This window comes from Boleophthalmus pectinirostris, unplaced genomic scaffold, assembly GCF_026225935.1.
Source record: "Boleophthalmus pectinirostris isolate CB_2022bp ecotype Guang Dong unplaced genomic scaffold, ASM2622593v1 HiC_scaffold_13, whole genome shotgun sequence".
NCBI lineage: Eukaryota > Metazoa > Chordata > Actinopteri > Gobiiformes > Gobiidae > Boleophthalmus > Boleophthalmus pectinirostris.
Genome location: NW_026571036.1, coordinates 19,497,849 through 19,520,034, shown reverse-complemented (window position 1 = coordinate 19,520,034; position 22,186 = coordinate 19,497,849). Strand labels below are relative to the sequence as shown.

Here is a 22,186-nt window from a genome sequence, read left to right as displayed (position 1 = left end):
GTGATTTGTGTGTACCAACACATGACTCGGTTTGGTATACTTGTCATTTTAGCATACATGCCGTGCAAAAAATGTCATCTTGATATCTACTATTATTCCACTCACTCAATACAGCACACCTCATCTCTGTTCCATATCAGGTGTTGTTTGCCTTTGGTTTTAAATTGTCCTAGAAACATTTCATCATAGTAAAGAAAGAGTTCCCTGTTTCACACCTGTTACATGACCTTGTAAAGTATGTCTTAAATGTACATGTGCTCTTGTTTATTTTGATATGTAGATGTGCAAAAAAGATGTCGAAATGCAGGAAATGGAAGGTTAGTGGGGAAACCTCCACCCACTTCAATGTATTCACACACTGCACAAAGGTAACCAAACAGTGTTTAGTGCAACAAATAATAAAAAAAAAAAAAAAAAAAAAAAAAAACGGCTCCTATTGTCTCCACTAACCTGTCAATCAGAGCTTGCATTTGTCACACTGGCCTTCAGCAACATGAGCTATTCACACTGAAAAGGGCTTTGGAATTACCTAAGCACACGTCTCCCTTTATTGAAGCTCTATTTTTAGCTGGGGAGACACTACAAACCTCATATATAATTTCACTGTGCAGATGTGCAAGTGTATGTTTCACCTATATCATTGTTGTATCAGATTTGCTAACAACCTTTTCTGTCTCTTCCATCAACAATGAGATCAGGGCAGTGCTTTCAAAACCACACACCTACACTTTGCAAATGAGATTTAAATGGAAAAATGTCAAAATGTACTTTTTTTTTTTACTGCTAAACAAACAATTGAGCTATGTATCTCTCATAACAAAAAGTGACATCACCTTGGGATATATGCATAATAGTGGTTCATCATAAGATTGGAAGTAGAGCATTGTGAATTATAACACAATTTGGATAGATATAAGAAAATCTAAGCTGAAAGTTGAATGATCTCATTCTAGGCCTAATGGGCTTGGCTTTTTAAAGTTATATTCAATTAGCATTCATGAGTGCAGACAGTAGTAGTGATAGTAGTGATTTTGGTGAGAGAATGATATACTATCTACATATTTTGTATCTACAGAAAAATTTGATTATCATGAAAAAGTTTTTTTTTTTGTCACTCATTATTTATTATTATTATTATTATTATTATTATTATTATTATTATTATTATTATTATTATTATTAATAATAATAATAATAATAATAATAATAATAATAATATATTATTATTTTTTTTTTTTTCATTATCTGTAAGCCATAATCATCAAAATGTAAATAAAATAAAGGCTTGAAAGCTTCACTCTAGGTGCTATGAGTCTATGTAATATATGGGTTTAACGTTCTGAAATAAGTGATAAAAAATATTGGACTTTTTCATGATATACAATTTTTAATTTATTTATTTTTTTCTGTATTGTCAAGCAAACATTCAGCAGGTGGCATTACATCCGGAAGTGACGTCACAAAAGAATAACAAATTAGGTAATATATTTTATTACTTAATTTTACGTATAAATATAAGCTTTGATTGGACAACATATAAACCCCCATACAATGCTGTGCAATGTTTTTTTTAATTATTATTATTTTAGTCTGAAAGGTGAAACGCTTACCTCTGCACTTTCCCATTGAGCAGCAGGAGAAATGGCAGCCAGGCACTGAGACACATGTCATCACAATCTGAGAGCCGAAAACACTGAAACCGGGGCCGGAGAAATACTTTGAAACAAAATGTCTCGTCACAGAAATGTCCGAGGTTACAACTATGACGAAGGTACACATTTCAGACAGTTAATACACCGTGGGAAGTTCGTGAACGGCTAAACAGCTATTAGCTTGGAAGCTAACTTGCTGTGGTCAATATTAGCAAAGGCAGCTGTTCGCTTATCCGATGTCGTGTCACTTGTTTTGATTATACATTTCCACCTCTGAATGACATATTGACATAATCTGTTGATGTTTGGCTAATGGTCTGCTAACTTTTTACACTGTTGCACTCATATTACGTTACTTCCACGGTTGCAAAGTATTAGTAGCTAACGCCAACCTAACCAATCGTTGGATAAATTGCGTCAACATAAACCTCAATGAATGTGCTTTTCAATGGAAATGACAGCTGCATGTTACTTCTGTGTTTTTAGATTTTGAAGATGATGACATGTATGGACAATCAGTGGAGGATGACTACTGCATATCTCCAGCAACAGGTTTGTGTGGATTTAGTATGATTTAGTTTACAAATGTTCGTAATAACATGACAATTAAATGAATGCATCTCATTGCAGCAAATCAGTTCATTTATTCACGCCGAGAATTGCAAGCACCAAAAGAAGAGACGCTAGAGGAGGAAGAATATGAAGACGACGATGTCCCCATGTCCCCAACTGTCAACCACAACCTTGACCCTCTTGATCAAGGTAACTTACGTTCTCTATTTAAAGGTGCACTTTGGAACTTTTCTTGTGCAGGATTAGCTACTGGTTTGTCTCCATGAAGATTTTGTTACTTTACCTTGTCTATTTCCATGGAGACTCACACTGTGAAATATTTAGTAAAATAACAGCAGAAAAGTGACATAATGCAACTTAACATTTGCATTATATTATGGATTTCCATTTTTGAAATGGCACAGTAAAATATCTTTGTACTCACTGTCTAGCCAAGTTGTATTCCTGTCTGGACCACATGCGGACTGTGCTGGGAGATGCATTGCCTGAATCAGTCCTGAGTGAAGCTGCTATGAAACACAGATTTGACCCGCAGAAGGCGCTGGATGCAGTTCTGTCCGGAGACTCCAAAACGGCACCAGTTCCTAAAAGTACAAGTGAAGATGTGGCGAGAGTTAGTATGGACATGGCCCCTCTACCACAGAGAGTCAAAAGAGAGCCTGCATCTGAAAAAGGTACACCCAAGGAGGAAACTGCCATCTTCTTCATAGTAGTAGATGTGTTTGTTGTTTTCAGTAGTTTTATAATAGTACAATCAGTAAAAATCACTAGGGATGGTTCAATATGTTTTCAGCCTCTATCCAAAATTTGTAATTATGTTTTGGCAATGTTGTTTTAACTAATATTTGTTGATACTGATATCAATAAAACTATATTGAGCCCAATTTATGTCAAATTATAGTTGAGTTTACAAATTAACTTTTAAACTTTTATCTCAATAGAAAGTAATTGCATTACAATATCACTAATGCTGAATATCAATCATCCTTATTAATCACATGGATATAAAATATGTATCAAATCATTAACAAGGTGCCTTCTTGTTTCTTTTGTTTTGTGTTTTGTCTGATCTGCTGTTTTCACATTCACTTGCGGGTCCTTCCCTTGACCTCTTCTTATCAACTGCAATGGGCTTTTGTTAAGGTAAGGAGCCTTCTCGTCTGCCTCTCACACTGATTTGTCAGCTGCTTTCAAGCACACATCATTACCTGTTGTACAACCAACAACAAGTGGCATGTCTCCTAGTTTATTAGGAAAATGCCCTGAAAGTCAAAGTATTGGGATGGTTATAGGCAGTGGTCCTAGCTTGGCACAGTTGATGTCTGAACATACAAAAACTCAAGGGTCAAGTCCGAGCGGTTCCTCTTTGGGTACATCGCCATCGTTAATGTTCAGTTCCAATAGTCTATCGCTAGGAACTTTAGCATCTTTAAATATGCCCTCTAGTCCAAATACTTCAGCTCCTTCTCTCCTCACAATGTCTCTGAACAATTTGTCACTAGCCAATCTCAAGCCCATTACAACAAACTCTTCGCTAACTCCACCTCCTGGTTTCTCGAGCCTTTCCTCTCTGTCACAAAGCAACAACAATGAAGTGCGATGCAAAGGTTTTACAGGAGATTCAAAGTCGGGTCTATCATTGGCAGATTTAATGCAAGAGCACTCAAATAAGAGCCCCCAAAATCTCAATATTATTTCTGCGCCACATAGTAGCTTGTCTTTTGGGAAGAGTTTAGTTTCTCCCACTCTCCCTTTCCGAGCTGGCATCACAACACCAAAACAAAAGCTCTGCCACACATAGCATGGAACCAGGTACCTCAACATCCCCATGCGGTTTAGTCTCTCTGTCCGAGTTAGCATTACAGCATCAACAACCGAGCAAGTCAGTATTAACTCTTGGCACAAACTTTGCATCAAGCGTGCTAAAACAGCCATCAAGTCTTTCTGAGTTGCTTACTACACCACACGCATTGGCAGAACACAAAGGCAAAACCTCAACCACCTCAAATGGGTCACAATACTCCCTCAGCTTGCTACTTTCACCTGCTAAACCAGAAAAGGCTGGCGTGTCTGTACAAAGAGGGACTGTGCATAATGATGACAGCAAACCACAAAATGCACTAAAAGTCCATCAGCCTATAGATCTAGGAGCACTTATTTCTCAACCACATGAACTCGGGCAGCACCATTTTGAAATCAACCTTCCTTCACCCTCCTCATCACCTTCAGGCCTGGGACTTGGTTCATCAGTTTTTGCTAAGCCCTCACTATTTGCACTGACACTTTCTTTCCAAAGCTGCAAGAAAACAAAAAGGAAGATTTTAGCTCATAAAATTAAACAACAATATGCAAGAAGATTGGTGCTTACTGAAGGCATTACTCCATTTCTATTTGATACACCTTCGCCAGATGACATTGTTCGGGCCAATCAGAGCAAGGCCTTTACCAGGTAGAGAGAACGGAATGGTGTATAAGTACTTGAATTTGTGTTCTTTTGGGGTCTAAATATTTAATTTTATGTTTCTCATATCAAAAACAATGTGAATTCTATGGACCAAAACATAACTTTTTATGAATATGTAATTCTAACATAACACCGTGAAACAAAAGCCTTACTTTTGAAAATGCATGATATCCATTTCCCATCTAATTTCATCAGAAATTAGCTATTTTAAATGCTTTAATATTTTAAATACATTTTAAATTTTTTTATCTTCTGTAAAGCAGAGAAGCATATATATGGCCTCTTTTTCTTGCGAGCAAAACCTTTGAACTTGACAAAAGGAGGTTGATTTTTGCAGGTGTGCAGCAGCCATTGGAATATGGATCAGTTTAACCATTGTGCTGGTTTACTGCTGACAATTTGGTTTTGGGGACACCTGGAGATTTTCCCATGAGCGAAAGGAACAAAACGTCTGCATTTCTAAACACAGACACGAAGAGCAGTGTTTTATCAGATGGGTTAGATGTAAATGAATGCATTAGTGCTTTATATTTAGTTTTGTTTTAGCCATTTTGCCTTTTTACTGTTTTTTCCTTTTTGAAATAAAAAAATAATACTTTTAGAATGAAATGTTTCCATGTACAATGTTTTTGTTTGTTTTGTACCCATAATAATAGCAATTGGTCTATTGTCTTTTTACCTTATTACCTAAGCTTTTCTATTGAATAATTGCCCTTATGCCCTTAAGTGTAGTTATGGGCACGTGTAGAGAGGCCGCAAAGTGCACAGGACCATCAGGATTAAACAACAAGAGGCAATCTACTGTACATATTGGTTACTTAGTTTGTGGCTTCTTATGTCACTGCCTTCTGAGTAGAGATCGACAGTAACAAAATTGACACTGTGTTAATAAATTAATGTGGCGTGTCCAGTTGTAGTTGAGTCCTTTACCGTTTGACACCAGTGTGTGGGTTTGTGCAGGAAGCTGCACTCTTGGAGCAAATGTCATCTCAAACACAGCAGCCAGTCACTTAGATGGAGCACAGCCGGTCTTTAACACCTACGTAGGAAAATCTGATCATGTCTCTGAGCTTTCACAGCACTGTCAAAGGGCCTGGCAGATCAAATCATAAAGCAGCACCACTCTGCACAAAGCACATTGTTGCACAAATGCTGTTTTTGTGATGTGGTGTCACAACTGGAAAATGTCATTTTAACATTCTCTGCTGGGCACAAGAAATTATATTTTATTTGGCATCCAGATGATACTTTAATGTGGTTTAAAATGTGTTTAGGCTTTCATGCAAGTTTTGATGTTTATATTTTATGTATTTATTTTACATTAATAGATTATTTCTTTCTATGCAATAATTCAGTAATGCCATTGGATACTGTTGCAGGGAGAAACCATCTGATCCTACATTTAAGATGGATCAAAATATCCAAATGGCAATTTTCATGACAAGTAATGCATTTGCATTTTTGGATTTCTTTGGATTGCCTTTACAGTTGCTAAAGATCCCAACAGTGGCTTCATTTGATAGTTAAAAAAATGGTACAAATGTGACCATCTCTTTAACTTGCACAACCATTTTCTCCTAGACTGGCTGCTATTCCTTCACCCACTTGTATTCCACCACCATTGTCACTTCACTTACCTGCACAAATATAGGAGGAGGGCCTATATTTGCATATCCTGGGCGTACTCCGCTTATCCAGTGCTCAGTTGGACCCTGAGGCAAAGGTGTGCAGATGACTCACCTCAGCTCAGTCAATGCAAGGGTCTCTGTACCAGAGAAATCCTGGATGGGAGGCTCAACTGTTTACCTACCAGTCTAAGCTCTGTCAAGAGAAACTGTTCACACAGCCTCCCTCAGGGCAAAAAATTATTTGAATTGTTTGCAAAGGGTGGTTTGACAACACAATTTGCCTGATTGTTTAAAAAAAGGGTTGTTTAAAAAGCATAGGAGAGAGGTTTGCTTGTTTTGTCCCTAGGGAAGTTTGGCATTGAGTGTTAGAAGGGAGAAGGTGTGTTAAGATGAGTTCGGGATTACTGTGATCATTGTCCATGTTATGTTAGATGACTAGATTAGCAATTTGTGTTTTTAAGGGGGGATTTGGTTTTCAGTATATATTTATGGTCAAATACATTATTAACACTATCTCTTGGGCCAAAGTTTACATCATTGCATCTTGTAATTTCATATTCCAAGATTATGAATTAACTTATTGCTTAATGTTGATTGCAGACATCTGTTGTTTAGTATAAATTATTGCACTCACACCAGGACATTACACATATAAAGTTTCTTCCTTGGTCAGTAACTAAAATAACACCACAGATTGAAGTGATTGTGGTAGTGCCACAACCAAAAAATAGCATGTTTCTGACTGTTCTTATTAGCACTAAAGATACTTTGATGTGGTTTAAAATGTTTAGACTTCATAGTTTAAAGGTTAAAAATGGGCTTATCATTTCAAGTAATACATTAATATTTTATAAGGTTGTCAAATTCGAAACTAGAAATGTTTTAATTTGTTTTTCTGAGTCAAGAATTTGTTCTATTTTTTGCTCAGTATTTACATTAACTCCTGACTGTTGCGGATATTTTAATATCCAATGTTGTTCACAATAATTTGCATTATTTCAGGTTCCTCATTGTTGTTAAGCAAGACTCGAGCCACAATATCAACAAATCATCAAGAAGCAAATAGCTGAACCAGAAAATCTTAACATCTCACTGTCAAATGCTCGATTGCTTTTGTGAGAGATTCTAATGCCTTGGTCGGGGTCTGTATGTGTCTTTGTATGTGGCTTGTATGTGTCTTTGGTACTATAGAAGAGCCCAGCTGCAGGAAGAAACCTTTAGTGGTACTAGTTCCTGTGAATCCACTTTGAAGACTCTCATGTGTTTGTGATGTTTGACAGCTCCTTTCATTTGTGTCAGTGTTTCAGAATGACTTTTCTTAAGACACAGCCACAGTCATTCAGAGATCAGTGAGGTAAAGAACATCCATTAATAGTTCGCCAAACCCAAGTTTTATCAGTACGTTGTGCTGGCAGTGTGAATTTACAATGACACACAAAGTAAGGTATAGGATTATGCTTGTCAGACCATTCATTATCAAATATTTGTAAAGGTTTAGACCTAGGAATGCCATTTGGAGGTATCTTCAAAGGAAGGATTTGATTCATGTATAACAGTGGGTCCCAAATGACATTTTCTATTAAATATAACGTAAATTATTGTTGGGGTTTGGCCCATGGGAGCTTTGCGTCGACAGGACAGCCACAGCACTGCAAATTTGGGAATGACTAATGTATAAGATTGAACAGACTGTTATTGTGACACACATATCTGGCTCTGAACCTTGAGGCTTTGCCAATCTGCTGAATGTATTCCACCACTCTTCACCCCCATTTCACACAAAATATGTTTGTCCCATAGGCATCGTTGGGCAGAGCAGAAACAGTATATCATAACTAATCTAATTAGTTCCTGAAATAGACCTAAAAGAATTTGTGCCTACACTTGTTATAATCCACATCCGAAGTACCACCAGTGGACCGTGAACCACGGTTTGAGAAGCTCTGACTATATTGATGCAACTTGTGTTTCCTCATTACTTGTTTTGCTAACTAGAAAGTTACCACATTGGGTCCTGATTTATTTATTTTTTACTGGTCCTTTCACACAATTATTTAATTAAATTTTTGTTGTTAATTTACCTTTCTCTTCCTCAGTATTGCTGACTAAAGAATCTTGTGAAAAACGTCCTGTTACTGCTCTATTTACGTACTAGAGGCAAACTGTCACTTCTGAAATTAACCCTGTGCGTACCAGGATGTGAGTGCTGTACGAATGCACTAGGCTTGGCTCTGCACCTCCATCTAAATGAATCAGAAGCAGGACTGATATGAGTGGTACTGCTGGCCATTTCAGACAGGGATGACACAGCAGTGACCTCAAGCTGTGCTGCTACTCGGTGAAAGTCACTTATCAGATCGAACCATTTAATCATAATCACCTTCTGAAAAAAACCCTTTATGTATAACAGTAAACCCAATGCATTTAATGGGAGCTGTCATATCAATAAAATGTCTGTGCTGTAATACCAACCAAGCCCTGAAACAAAGGAAGACCCAATGTTTTCCAAAATAGTGGAGACTGGTGGCCAATTAAACCAGCAATGCATTGTTTTTTTAGCATTATCATAAATGCATAGATGTAACTTTATTTAATCTTTAACCAGTCTTTTTTTTTGGTATTTGGTACAAAATATTATATCCAATAAAATGATTAAAATATGGATAATTTGTGCTGCCATAGTAAATCTGGGAAACACTGGACTAGCATTTACCTTAGTATTTTTCCCTTATGCAAATTGGTAAGACACTAAAGATTATCATTTCGAAATTAAATTTGACCTTTGCTTGTATGAGATGTGAGCTAAAGTAATCTGACCGATCAATAACCATAAACCAACATATTAACATTCTCTGGTACATTTGCTAAGTGTAACATGAAAGTTATTGTCAGTTTTTGTAATGGAAAAATACTTGGTGTCACAGTTAGTCATCGTCTTGTTTCATTTTTGACTCTACTTTTCCATGTTCCTAGCTAAAAGAGACGTTTCTCAGAATAAGATGGAGTCAGAGGTTGTTCCTAAAGTTGCCCGCATGACCGTCTCTGGAAAGAAGCAGACCATGGGCTTTGACGTGCCGAGGTAACTTACACAACTAACACTTTTATCTCAGTATTTACTTGCATGTATTTACTTTACTGTGCATTACTTTAGCACAGACGAGAATGGCATCAGCGCAGTGCGTAGAGGAGGCAGCCCCGAAAACGCCGTAGTAACGTCTGCACCGGAGCCCAAACCGCCAGAGACCCCCTCCAAAGGGAACGGAGAGGAGACCACCACAACACCCACCCCCAGCAAATCCTCAAGCAAAAACAGACAAGCAATCAACGTCAAGGCGGAACTAGAGAAGAGACAAGGAGGAAAACCTCTTCTAAACTTAGTGGTGATAGGTATGAAAAACAGGAAGAAATTAGAAATGCATTCATTGACGTTTATGCCATGAATGAAATTTAAACCACAAAAACCTTCTGTGGCTCAAATCTTATCATATAGGAAAAACATAACAGTTTCCTAATAAATTTCCCATATATATTAACCTCAACAAATAGTGTCCCATCTTTCAAATGCTGAATATAGTGATTCTTGTGATAGGCCTATATGAGAATCAACAAATGTGGTAGTATACGGCCTTAACTACTTTGACAAAGCTTAGTACATATTCAAAACAGTTCATATTTTTTTAGCATTGTAGTAGTGTTTAAGTTTAAGAGGGGCACATATTAATTGCTAAATAAGTAAAAAAAAAAAAAAAGCTCAATTATGTCTGTCAGTATTTATAAAGTGCTTTGTGTTTTTTGTGCATTCAGCCACAAACTATTCCTCCCATTAAATGCTTCTGTATACACTGTTATCTAAAGAAGCATTTATAAGAGCACACTGATTACCACTTGGCTTACAGTTAATGTGCAGGGTCTAAACTAAAGTGTTACTAATATTTCTACTAATATCACTTCAACTCTTGATGTACATGCACAGTAGATAAGAGTATATTTTTAACTGTTCGGTTGAATATTGATTATTTCTGCAGAGCGTTTCCACCTCCACCTATTCCCATAAGTTGCTTGTATTATCGCTTCATTTTGAGCCCTAGCTGGCTTTGCTTAATCATACTTTCTCTGTGTCGTTAAGCTATGCCAAAAAGTGACTCTGTAGTTTCAAAAGTGAAGGGGGTTTTAGTTTCCCACAGTCTGTAAAAACTTTCATTCTAAGACATTGCTAACCATGCACCCAGTCAATTCAATCCTCCTCACCTCATCATCTTTGTGTTAGGACTACACATGTTGTAATATAAAAGTCCCACTATTGAATTCTTGGGTAACACACTAATCAGTATGACAACAAACTAAATATATCGCAGTAACACCTAGGTTCTCCATGTGTGTTTTTGTTTTATTATAACTGAAATTATTGTCCAGCTTTACTGTGTTTTAGATTTTTACAAAGTCACATAGTAATGAGGTGATTCTCTATGTGTCTTCAGGTCATGTGGATGCAGGTAAAAGCACACTGATGGGACATTTGCTCTATCTCCTGGGTAACGTGAACAAGCGCACCATGCACAAGTACGAGCAGGAGTCTAAGAAGGCGGGAAAGGCCTCATTCGCCTACGCTTGGGTTCTGGATGAAACTGGCGAAGAACGTGACAGGTACTAACCAAGTCTAAAGCTGTATGTTCACAATAGTCAGTGTTGTTGGGTTTTTTTATGCAAAATCATGCAGCCATAGCGCTTTTTATACTCAATAAAAAAGGAAGTATCCTATTTTTGGAGTGGGGATTCTGCAGTCATAAAATATAAATCTACTTCAGCAAGTCAGATTTTATTGAATTATTTGAATGTAGCACATTTGCATTGGTCACTTTTCTTTTGGCTGAATGACATTGCTTACTTTACTCTACTACAACTACTGCTATTATTACTACTACTTACAATACTAATACTGCATAATCGAATCTCCACTTTTTTGTGTAATGTTTTAGTTTTAAAATCTACTCATGTCATTTCAACACCACATATTTTAAATCTGTATTAAAATTTTTATGTTTTTATGTGATTGCTTTTGTGCTTTTGCAGAGGAGTGACGATGGACGTGGGCATGACCAAGTTTGAGACAAATTCCAAGGTGGTAACACTGATGGATGCCCCTGGACACAAAGACTTCATTCCCAACATGATCACAGGAGCTGCCCAGGTATCAAGCTGACCAATAAAAACAGATACATTTATTTAATATTGAGAGTACCTAATAAGATGGAGAGCTGTGATATCGTCTTGTGTACATCCTCCTAGGTCCTGCCCCACCCATGAGCGTGATTTGAAATAATAGTGGTTTTGGGTGTTGGTGTCACAAGATGTCATTGCATGCATGGGTGTGTGTGTCTGCTTTTAGGGACTAAATGTAATTTCTCTTTTTACCAAATGACTGTTTAGACTCGTGTATTGACTAAATGGTTTCTGGTGCAATATCTGAGGGGAGTTGCATCTCCACCACTTTCAAGTACAATTGGTAAATGTTTTGTGCCTTTTTTTTCTAGGCTGATGTGGCAGTGTTGGTGGTGGATGCCAGCAGAGGGGAGTTTGAGGCGGGGTTTGAGGCTGGGGGACAGACCAGAGAACATGCACTGCTGGTCCGATCACTTGGAGTCACTCAACTGGCTGTGGCTGTTAACAAAATGGACCAGGTCAATACAAAACATCATTTCTTTAGGCTCATTTTCAACATGATTGAAATGGTAAATGATTCAAATATTTTCAAATATTTTCAAGTAGTACAACCTCAGTCTACTGGTCAAACTTAAGCCAAACTTAAATAAAACTGTTTTTATTTACCCAATTCATAACTTAATTAAATTGTAATTTGTAAAAGTAATTTGTCTTGGAGCACAAGGAGCACACATTTTGATCTTTTTGAGATTTTCCTATTTTATACTAATTTATTGTATAGCCTACTTTAAAACATGAATGCCTTCATTGTTCTGCAAGAAATAATACTAATATATGTATATTTTTCTATAGAAAATAGACAGATTTTTGTTTTACTTCTAATGCTTATTAGTGTACTGTATGGTGTGCAGTTAATATGAAACCCATGCCTCTAATTTTTGCAACTAAAACAGGTTAATTGGCAAGAGGAGCGCTTCAAGGACATCACGTCCAAGCTGGGCCACTTTCTGAAGCAGGCAGGCTTCAAGGTGAATTTGACTTTAAAAACAAAAACAACACAATATCTCTATTGACTCAAATGTGTCAAACGCATTGAACTTAAAATGACTTGGACATAATACATTTATTTTTCAGGAGTCAGATGTTTTCTACATCCCGACCAGCGGCCTGTCAGGAGAGAACTTGACCACGAGGAGCACTGTGTCAGAACTCACATCCTGGTACTCAGGGCCCAGTCTGCTGGAGCAAATTGGTAATGAGCGGCCACCAACTCACTTCCTAGATTTATTATACAATCATTGAAATAGCTGACTCGACAGGACTGTATTTTGTGGTAATTACATTATTGTGCAACAACAAAGACCATAATCCATAAGAAAAATGATTCATGTTAAGGCAAAACATGCATTGTCATGTTTGACTTTTAAATGATTTGGTTTGTTTTGGTATGTTTATTTATTTTTTCTTCACAGATGCCTTCAAAGCCCCTCAGAGGTCCATTGACAAACCATTTAGACTCTGTGTGTCTGATGTGTTCAAAGGTACATATATATGACATTTGGAGACATTTAGGTGTTGTTGTTACAAGAGGTGTGTCTTTACAGACCAGGGCTCAGGCTTCTGTGTAACTGGGAAGATAGAGGCTGGTTATGTTCAGACTGGAGACAGGATCCTGGCCATGCCCCCCAACGAAACCTGCACGGTCAAAGGTACACAGCACCCTCACTTTGACAGATGCTCTCTAGTAAATGTAGTGTAGCTTAAAATACTGTCACTATGAATGTGTACTAATTCTCTACTAACATACTCTTGCAATGTTACTCATAACATCAGGTAAGTTCCTAAAAAAAAAAAAAAAAAAAAAAAGTTGATGTGACAGACCTGACCACTGTCTACGAGAATAAAAACAGATGTTCAGTTAAAGAAATTCATATTTGCTTTCCTTAAATGCATACTTTACAGAGCTTTGTAAGGAGTTTGGTTGGCAGCTTTTAAAAGGTTACAGTTTTTCAAAGTGGGGCACATTGTGTTTCTTTTTTCTTTTTTTCTTTTTTACGTACACTACATCTAACCTGGGACTAAAGCTGGACAGACCACACCTGGACACAACCAGAACAAAAAGCTAGTTTTTGTAACTGCAATACTCAACAAAACTTTTGCACACTGCCACAAATGTCCATAAACTGGAGACACTTAAGACCAAACAAAACGTTTAGAACCTTGACACTTTTAGACAGAAAGAAACCGACTCAGTGGATTTAGTTTGAATGCTGTTACAGGGACTCCAGAGTTTTGCTGAATATAATAACGTTATGTGGTAGTAGCGTTATAGTTGTTGCACTATTTTTTTGAAACTCCAAGCATGAAACTTAATACTGGTAACCTAAAATCTAGTGTTGTGACTGCCCCCTTGTGGACACTGATGCATTTGCCTCTTGGCTCGATCAGGGATAACGCTCCATGATGAGCCTTTGGACTGGGCTGCAGCAGGAGATCATGTCAGCCTGACACTCACAGGGATGGACATCATTAAAATCAAGTATGACACATAATGTGCCTGTTCATTTTTATGTTTTAATTAATATTGTCATTTCTGTCCTATTCCAGTGTTGGCTGTGTGTTTTGTGATCCCAAGGAGCCAATCCGAGCCTGCACCAGATTCCGTGCACGCATTCTCCTCTTCAACATAGAATTTCCCGTAACTCAAGGCTTCCCGGTATGTGAGTCTTCTCTCTGCAGCTGCAGTATCAGTGATCAAAGAAGGCCATTTCAACTTTAAATGGTGGTTTACATTTTAGAAACATCAACTATGTTCAAATTGCAACTTTATTAGTTCCCCAAAATATTAATATGCAATTAAAGAAAAAAAAAGAGTAATACATAAAGGAAAGGTGAAAATGAAATAATTAAAATAGTCATCAAAGCATTTCTTAAAGGTGCTTTGTGTAACTTTTCTGGTGGAGTGTCTCTCAAATGCTTTCCTCCATGGAGATATTATTGCTTTGTCTGGAATGTTTCACAGTATGGCATTAAAACATTTTATCTTCATAGAGACCAAACTCGATCAAGTAACAGGTCAGATCTGTGGAGAGGCGACCTTGCTCACAGTCAGAGACTGTTTTTCTTGGAATTTTTGGTATAAAACTCTAAAATGTAATACATGTAAGTTAGAGCTATTTAATGCCATACTGTGGAACATTCTAAGCAGAGCAGTGACACATTCATAGAAACAAGCTGGTGACAGACCTGCCACAAGCAAACTTGCACAATGCACCTTTACAATGTTTACTGGTACAGTGTTTACTAAGTTTATAATAAGTGTAATACATGTTTATAAGTTCTCTGTTAGGATACTTTAACAATTAAAACTATATTTTACTAATTCACTGTTTCATTTTTGACGACAATCACATTGGGGAAAGTTTATGTATGTAAATGCTTTGATTGTTTGTTCAGGTTTTGCTGCATTACCAAACTGTCAGTGAACCAGCCACCATCAAGAAGCTGATCAGTGTTTTACATAAGAGCAGTGGTGAGGTCCTCAAAAAGAAACCAAAGTAAGAAGTGTTTACCTGTTTTTAAATGCAGTGATGAGAGTAACGATAATTGACTGTATATATTTGTTTAAAGGTGTCTGAGCAAAGGCATGAACGCCATAGTAGAGCTCCAGACACACAGACCTGTGGCATTGGAGCTGTACAAGGACTACAAGGAACTGGGCCGCTTTATGCTGCGCTACACCGGCTCAACCATCGCTGCTGGGGTCGTCACGGAGGTATCATTATGCCATTACGTCTGATCACTGCTTTAACGTAATTCATATTAGGGATAGTTCCATGTGGATTTTTTAGATATAGATAGACAGATAGAAATTCATATTTTCACTGTATAATATTAATGTTCTTCATTATATTTTCTTTCCACAGTTCAAAGAATGAAGATGACCAGTATCAATACGCCTTTGGACTTGTCTCAATAAGCCACAAGATGCCAATAACAAAAATGTCTGAATGGACTGGGAACATGACCTCACTCTGCTTCACTTGACTTCTCCAGTCAACACTAACATTAAAAATGTTGTTATTATTTGAAAAAAGTCACAAATCAACTCTGCACTCTCTTCAAGTGGCCTGTCCTGTGAAGTATATTCTTGGCTGTTAAACACATTTAAACTCTAAGTACCTATGAATATTTAAATTGAGAAATTGGCTCAAGTTTGAGGACAGTGCTCTCATCATCATCATTACATTTTTTACTGCTGCTTGTAAAAGACTTATATAATTGACTTGCCTCCGGTATAGATGGTATAGGAGGAGGCACCTAGAGCTATGTAAATATGTACTTTAACCAGTGGGCTAATTATGAACAAATGCTTTTTACCCCTAGAGAGATAAGAAATGGTATCAATACCCACTACTTGAAGTACTTGTACAAAACACTTGTACAGCACCATTTTATTTGAAGGGCTGGTTTTATAAACTAAAGACTATTTGAGGATCAGCTGTCTTTCAGTTTCTTTTTGTTGAACTGGACATGTTGGTGAATAACAAGGCCACAACACGATCATTACACCAATCATTTGTGTGTCTTTTTTGTCCATGCCAGAAAGGATAACCACAGTTTGGGGAGAAGTATTGTCGCGTTTGATACACTTTGGAAGGAGGGGTAGACCACCTTTTTGTATCCATGAAGGGTTTATTCAATAAATGTTTTAGTGCTTAAAAATACCTTTTAAATAATAGCAGAGACAGTTCACCTATACATAAATCTGACCAGTGCCTTGGCCTGGTGGTGTCATCTGCTTGTCTTCTTGAGTGGAATATTCCAGGTAAAGCAATAACATATCCATAGAGACAAACAAGAGATGGACCCTCTATCAAAAAAGTTACATGTTGCGCCTTTAAGAGAACTGGGTTTGGGTAAAGCGGTTTTTTCGAAGTCGGTCGAAGCGCAGTATTGCTACCACGAGGGGTCAGTGTTTCATACACGTTTTCTGCAGGTGTACTGTAAAACTAATGAAAACTGACCGTGTTGACACTGTATATTTACCCACACTCAATGCAATAATGTAATTTTAGTTGCATATTAACTTTAGTAACTTTTAAATTGTGTTCATCGTGAAAAAGTTTCATATTTAGTTGAATATCTAACTTAAAATCCAGACAGCTAGAGTGTGTGCTTTGGACAATGATTGGGCAATAGTGCGCTGTTCACCCTTTGAACATCATTAAATGTTGCGTTGAATTTGGAAACTCCATTTTTCTGTCAGGAAGTTCTCTCTCCTGCTGCGACTGTGTTTTTGACCCTTCACAGCCTCTTTCTCACTCACACCATGGCTATGACATCGCAGAAATCTCCTTATCTGGTTCTGGAAAATTTTATCGGAGGTGAATTTGTCCCTTGCGAAAAACACGTCGACTCGTACGACCCGTCCACCGGAAAAGTCTACTGCCATGTGCCGGACAGCGGACCAGAGGAGGTGGGCCCCAAAACAACAGGAGAATTAAATACACCTTTGCAACTAACATGGAGTCTTACTGTGCAACATTTTACAAAGGCATAATGTTGGTGGGGCATTACATAGGACTGCTGTTTCTGCATGAAAATGGGTTGTTTACTCTTAGCTTCTAGTAAAATAGCTTCTAGTAAAATAGACTATCACTTAAAACTGGGTCTTTAAAGTGGGCAGATGTCGGCAATTTTATCTGTTTAAGGCAGACCTGGACCTGGTACAGCTCCCGTGCCACATTGGTTAATTCGGACCGGCCCGTTTAAGATCATTTGGAATTTCAAAATAAACATTTTATCATTTTACCTCATGCATGCATTAAAGCTGCAATGATTTTATTTTAGAAGGTTTTTTTAAGACATTTTTTGTAAGACAATCTCACTTTTTCATTGTTTAGTCATACCAGCGTGTCAAAACAATGCTATTAACATTTAAAAAAATAAAGAAATACAATTAATATTATGCAGATTTGAGTTAAGCATTTTGGCCCGGCCCTCCACAATATTTTCTGTTTCTCATGTGGCCCCATGGAAAAAAATAATTGCCCACCCCTGATTTAAGGACTATAAGAGTTTTAACAACAAAATGAAAACCGAATATTTTGTCGTAATTCAAATAGTTGTGGTGTGTGGGCTACTGATATAAATTTATATAATGTAATAAATACACCAAATAGACTACTGTTATAGATACAACTACGAAATAAAGCTTTTGATACCTGGGGGTCATGAGAGAACAGTAAGAAATTCAGTCTCAAACTCAAACACATTATTTTAAAATACAGTTTCTCATCAAAGAAATAACATAAGTTTGTGAACATTTTTATTGTCTTCTGTGTGTTTGCAGGTGGAAGCAGCAGTCAAAGCAGCTAAGAAGGCTTTTCCTGAGTGGTCTTCTCGCAGCCCAGAGCAGCGCGCTCAGATACTCAACAAATTGGCCGACCTCATCGAAGAGAGATTGTTTGAGTTTGCTCAGGCTGAGTCCAGAGACCAAGGTCCATTACTGTTTAAGCATTGTATTATCAATAAAATGTATATGAAAAATAAAAGATAAAAAAATGAACTATATCTACTATTATAGGTAAAACTGTGACCTTAGCAAGAAATGTGGATATTCCCAGATCTGTGTACAACTATCGCTTCTTTGCCTCCTCTATTCTCCATCACACCACGGACTGCAGTCAGATGGATCACCTTGGCTGCCTCAACTACACCATTCGCTGCCCTGTGGGTGTGGGTAAGACTAGAATGTTGTCAGGGTCTGTAATGTAGTGTGTAGCGATCCTGTACTGGCCCTTAACGATGTTGTGTCATTGCAGCGGGTTTGATCAGCCCCTGGAACCTGCCCCTGTACCTGCTCACCTGGAAGATTGCTCCTGCCATTGCCATGGGAAACACTGTGGTGGCCAAACCCAGTGAGATGACCTCTGTGACGGCCTGGATGATGTGCAAGCTCATGCAAAAGGCTGGTAAGGATGGGCCAAAGTTTTCATATATGTGTGTAATAGTATAGAAATAAAATAGTATACTTTGGTGCTATACATTTTAAATATTCTTTGAAACTAGTTCTAATATTGAAGATATTTAAATTGAAGTATTTTATATTGTACTTTTTTTTTTTTTGACAAAAATGAACAGATTTAGCACATGTGACAGCAGGGGGCAGTGCATACCACTAACTCATAGTTCCAGCTACATTACATTACATTCTCAAACACAATGCATTAAGTTGTGGATCTAAATAAATCATAAAGCAAATGAGAAAAATATTCAAAATTACAAAAAAGTCCTATTTTATACACAGTCAGTGGTTTCACCCATGATTCTGTGCTGTTGTAGCACCTACATTTAAAGAGACCACAAGATGCAAAGTAATTCATTGTTTAAAATGGGCTTTACTTTTTTCCATAGTTAACGGTGCTCTATGTAACTTTTTCGACATGTGTGTCCATAGAAATGTTTCTGCTTTGTCTGAAATGTGCCCTATGTGGTACGCTTAAACTTATCTGTCTCCATGGAGACAAATGGGCAACACTACCAGGTGAAGTTACTTTTTTTAAGATACAAGTTTATAATTAAATAAATGTAAAGTAGGTTTGATTCCATACTGAAGTTACTTCCCAGGCAAGTAAATAACATCTCCATGGCGACAAGCAGGTAGTGGACCTGTGTACCTGTTACTGAATTCTATATCTATGTCTAGGTGTTCCTCCCGGAGTGGTTAACATAGTTTTCGGCACGGGCCCAAGAGCAGGCGATGCTCTGGTTGGTCATCCAGACGTTCCACTGGTTTCTTTCACCGGCTCCACATTGACAGCCCAGAGAATCACAGAGCGCAGCGCCCCCTACTGTAAGAAGCTCTCTCTGGAGCTGGGAGGAAAAAACCCTGCCATAATCTTTGCTGATGCAGACCTGGACCAGTGCATCGAGACAACTGTCCGCTCCAGTTTCTCCAATCAGGTGTGTTAATACAATTCCTGTTGCAGTATTGCACATGACCATATGGGGGCGCTCTGAACACACTGCACATACAGGAATGCAAGATCATAAACATTTTCTATATTTTCACTGTTTTAGGGGGAAATCTGCCTGTGCACGAGTAGAATTTATGTTGAAAGAAGTATATACAAAACTTTTCTGGAAAAGTTTGTGGCTGCTGCAAGAAAGTGGAAGACCGGTGCACCATCCGACCCCAGCAACAACAACGGAGCATTGATCAGCAGAGAACACCTGGAGAAGGTTTGATATTTTTAGTATTTGTTATAATCACTTGTCGAAAAAGAAATATTATGTTTATAAAAATATCTGACCTGACTGGCTAAGAAGAGTAAGTTAATAATCAGCTAGTGAGCCTGTCCAGACATGTGTATTCATTCAATACAATATGCTGAGTCACTGAGCACAAAGGGGACTTCATGGTTTGTTTAATTACCACAAAATCCCCCTAAAAATCGCAAAGGTCTATACATCACTCATATATACAATTATCTACACCTTGAAGTGTTGATTGTAAGTAGGTGCCTTGGCATGTATGCTGAAAACAATAAAATGAAAATTTTCAGATTGCTTAAGATTATTATGTTGACCCAAAGTAAATATTTGAGTGTTTTTTTTGTTTTTTTTGAGTGCACAGTCTGGACAATCGTGAAATAAGTGGGCAGTGGGTTAGACATAGCTGTATTCACTCACAGATCTATACTTTCCCATTCATTTTATTTTATTTATTTGACCATGTAGTTCAGTTTTGGATACTGCCTGGCCAGTATTCATATGTTTATAACTAACCGATTTTCCCCTCTGCACTGAGACAGAGTGTTATGATGTAATAAAAGTAAAGTTTATGTCACATTTTGATGCAGGTTCGCAGTTTTGTGGCCCTGGCCAAGTCCGAGGGGGGTACTGTGCACTGCGGAGAGGGTGTGGATGCGCTGGACCTACCTGCGGCTAACGCTAACGGCTACTTCATGCCTGCCACTGTTATCTCAGGCCTGTCCGACTCCTCCAAAGTGATGCAAGAGGAGATTTTTGGTCCGGTCACCTGCGTCAGCCCCTTTGACACCGAGGACGAAGCTGTTGCCAAGGGCAACGGGGTGCGCTACGGGCTGGCAGCCACAGTATGGTCTCAGGATGTGGGTAAGGTGCACCGCATGGCTAAGAGGCTGCAGGCTGGACTGGTGTGGACCAACTGCTGGCTGGTGCGTGATCTGAATCTGCCTTTTGGGGGCATGAAGAACTCTGGGGTGGGACGCGAGGGGGGCAAGGATTCTTACCACTTTTTCACCGAAGTCAAGAGCGTTACCATCAAGCACTAACAGGCAAGTTCATCCAACTGTTGCATCACTGAATTAATCACATGAAAACTGAGCTTGTTTAACAAAGACACAAACCTGTTCAGAAATGTGCCGCTGGCTAAGAATACGATTGTCAGTTGTAAACACTGATCTGGAATTTCTTCTGGTGTTTTCTAGGGCATCTCACTGCGCCCAACAAAATTAAGTTGTATAAATCTTACAAAACCTGATTGTTTCAAAGTAGTTATGCAGCCAGATTATATCATTAGAACAGATGTTTGGCTCATCACAAGACATTAACTGGCTTAGAGCAGCCCTAACAGTCAAATATGGTAAGTAGTTTATCAAAAATAATTGACATTTTACATTCCCTTTACTTCATTCTCTGTGTCAACGCTCTGCTCCGAAGGGAAGCGTAGAAAGCCCATATACTATTCTGAGTAGTTTGTTTCCTTATCTTTGTTACATAGTAATTTTACAAATCCTTAATTTCTGTAATATCTAATGTAAATGTCTAGATTTTTTTATGTTAATAAGCATCAATAATAACCACTAATCAAATAAATACATAAATAAAAACAACTTGGCAATGCAATTACTACTTTATGCTATTATAACATTTGGCAGCTCACATTTATTTTGCATCTATTATATTCCTTCTATTTAATAAAAGATTCTGAATGGTCTGGCACCCTCAGCCCCCCCCACTGGTATCGAAAATACATACTCACTTAAACAGGTATTGATACAGGGAAAAATGGACAAAATAACCTTTCATTTTCAAATCTAAAACTTAGCATAGGATCACTTGATAACAATAAAAAAATGCTTTCTGTCTCAAAAAAGAGTGTTTTTGTAAATCAGTACTGAGTATCAAACCTTTTTCTTTCGTAATGAAGTTGAGTTTGAAATCTTAGCATCGTGGCATTACTAATTTAAAATTGTGTTTTGATTCATTCACACGTTTAACACACACATTTTGCATATTTAGACTGTGTTCTTTCTCTCAAAGTGAAAATACTCTGTTCTTCACTGAGATGTGATTAAGTGGTAATATAGGAAATGCTCCACTGTGTTTTTAAACTCCATACACCTTCACTAGAATGATTTTGCTCATTTCAGCCCTGTATGTGCCTAACTTTGAATGGCTAAGATGGCTAAACGCACACATGAGTCAGTTTTGCATAACACAGGACCTTTAAAAGCAACTACTTCAAAAGGACAGTAGGCCGACTTCATCTAAAGTCTCTTACTATATTTTGCAGCAACTTTTAACCAGTGGCAAAGCACATATTAAGTTAGATTTGACTATTTTTACCTCACACAATTTGTTATAAACTATATCATGTTTATGAATCCATCATTTGGCCTAGTTTCCTCTCTCATCACCCCAGTGACCGCCCCCCTCTT

The 22,186-nt window shown here is 37.8% G+C and overlaps 2 protein-coding genes across 2 annotated transcripts; both read left to right on the top strand.

Annotated features, from left to right (window-relative positions):
* Positions 1-1,611: 1,611 nt before the first annotated feature.
* On the top strand, positions 1,612-16,055 carry hbs1l (HBS1-like translational GTPase). The gene is made up of 18 exons (XM_020921030.2): positions 1,612-1,771; positions 2,139-2,204; positions 2,283-2,414; positions 2,657-2,899; positions 9,291-9,396; positions 9,469-9,704; positions 10,796-10,961; positions 11,388-11,505; positions 11,849-11,995; positions 12,431-12,505; positions 12,612-12,729; positions 12,950-13,018; positions 13,082-13,186; positions 13,926-14,016; positions 14,085-14,193; positions 14,934-15,034; positions 15,108-15,252; positions 15,404-16,055. Exons 1-18 carry the CDS (start codon positions 1,729-1,731, stop codon positions 15,413-15,415), a joined length of 2,082 nt encoding a protein of 693 aa, XP_020776689.1. The 5' UTR covers positions 1,612-1,728; the 3' UTR covers positions 15,416-16,055.
* A 123-nt stretch (positions 16,056-16,178) lies between these two features.
* Positions 16,179-21,476, top strand: aldh8a1 (aldehyde dehydrogenase 8 family, member A1). Its single transcript, XM_020941631.2, has 7 exons — positions 16,179-16,956; positions 17,833-17,980; positions 18,067-18,222; positions 18,305-18,454; positions 19,189-19,445; positions 19,563-19,724; positions 20,345-21,476. Exons 1-7 carry the CDS (start codon positions 16,810-16,812, stop codon positions 20,795-20,797), a joined length of 1,473 nt encoding a protein of 490 aa, XP_020797290.1. The 5' UTR covers positions 16,179-16,809; the 3' UTR covers positions 20,798-21,476.
* The last annotated feature ends 710 nt before the right edge of the window (positions 21,477-22,186 follow it).

What these genes read in the sequence shown, in the direction of transcription:
- aldh8a1 (XM_020941631.2), top strand. Translation starts at nt 16,810, where the DNA reads ATGGCTATGACATCGCAGAAATCTCCTTATCTGGTTCTGGAAAATTTT. An exon ending in CGGACAGCGGACCAGAGGAG is followed by an intron (nt 16,957 to 17,832) that starts GTGGGCCCCAAA and finishes GTGTGTTTGCAG; the next exon opens with GTGGAAGCAGCAGTCAAAGC. An exon ending in GCAGAGAACACCTGGAGAAG is followed by an intron (nt 19,725 to 20,344) that starts GTTTGATATTTT and finishes ATTTTGATGCAG; the next exon opens with GTTCGCAGTTTTGTGGCCCT.
- hbs1l (XM_020921030.2), top strand. Translation starts at nt 1,729, where the DNA reads ATGTCTCGTCACAGAAATGTCCGAGGTTACAACTATGACGAAG. An exon ending in CCTTGACCCTCTTGATCAAG is followed by an intron (nt 2,415 to 2,656) that starts GTAACTTACGTT and finishes CTCACTGTCTAG; the next exon opens with CCAAGTTGTATTCCTGTCTG. An exon ending in CTGTTAACAAAATGGACCAG is followed by an intron (nt 11,996 to 12,430) that starts GTCAATACAAAA and finishes CAACTAAAACAG; the next exon opens with GTTAATTGGCAAGAGGAGCG.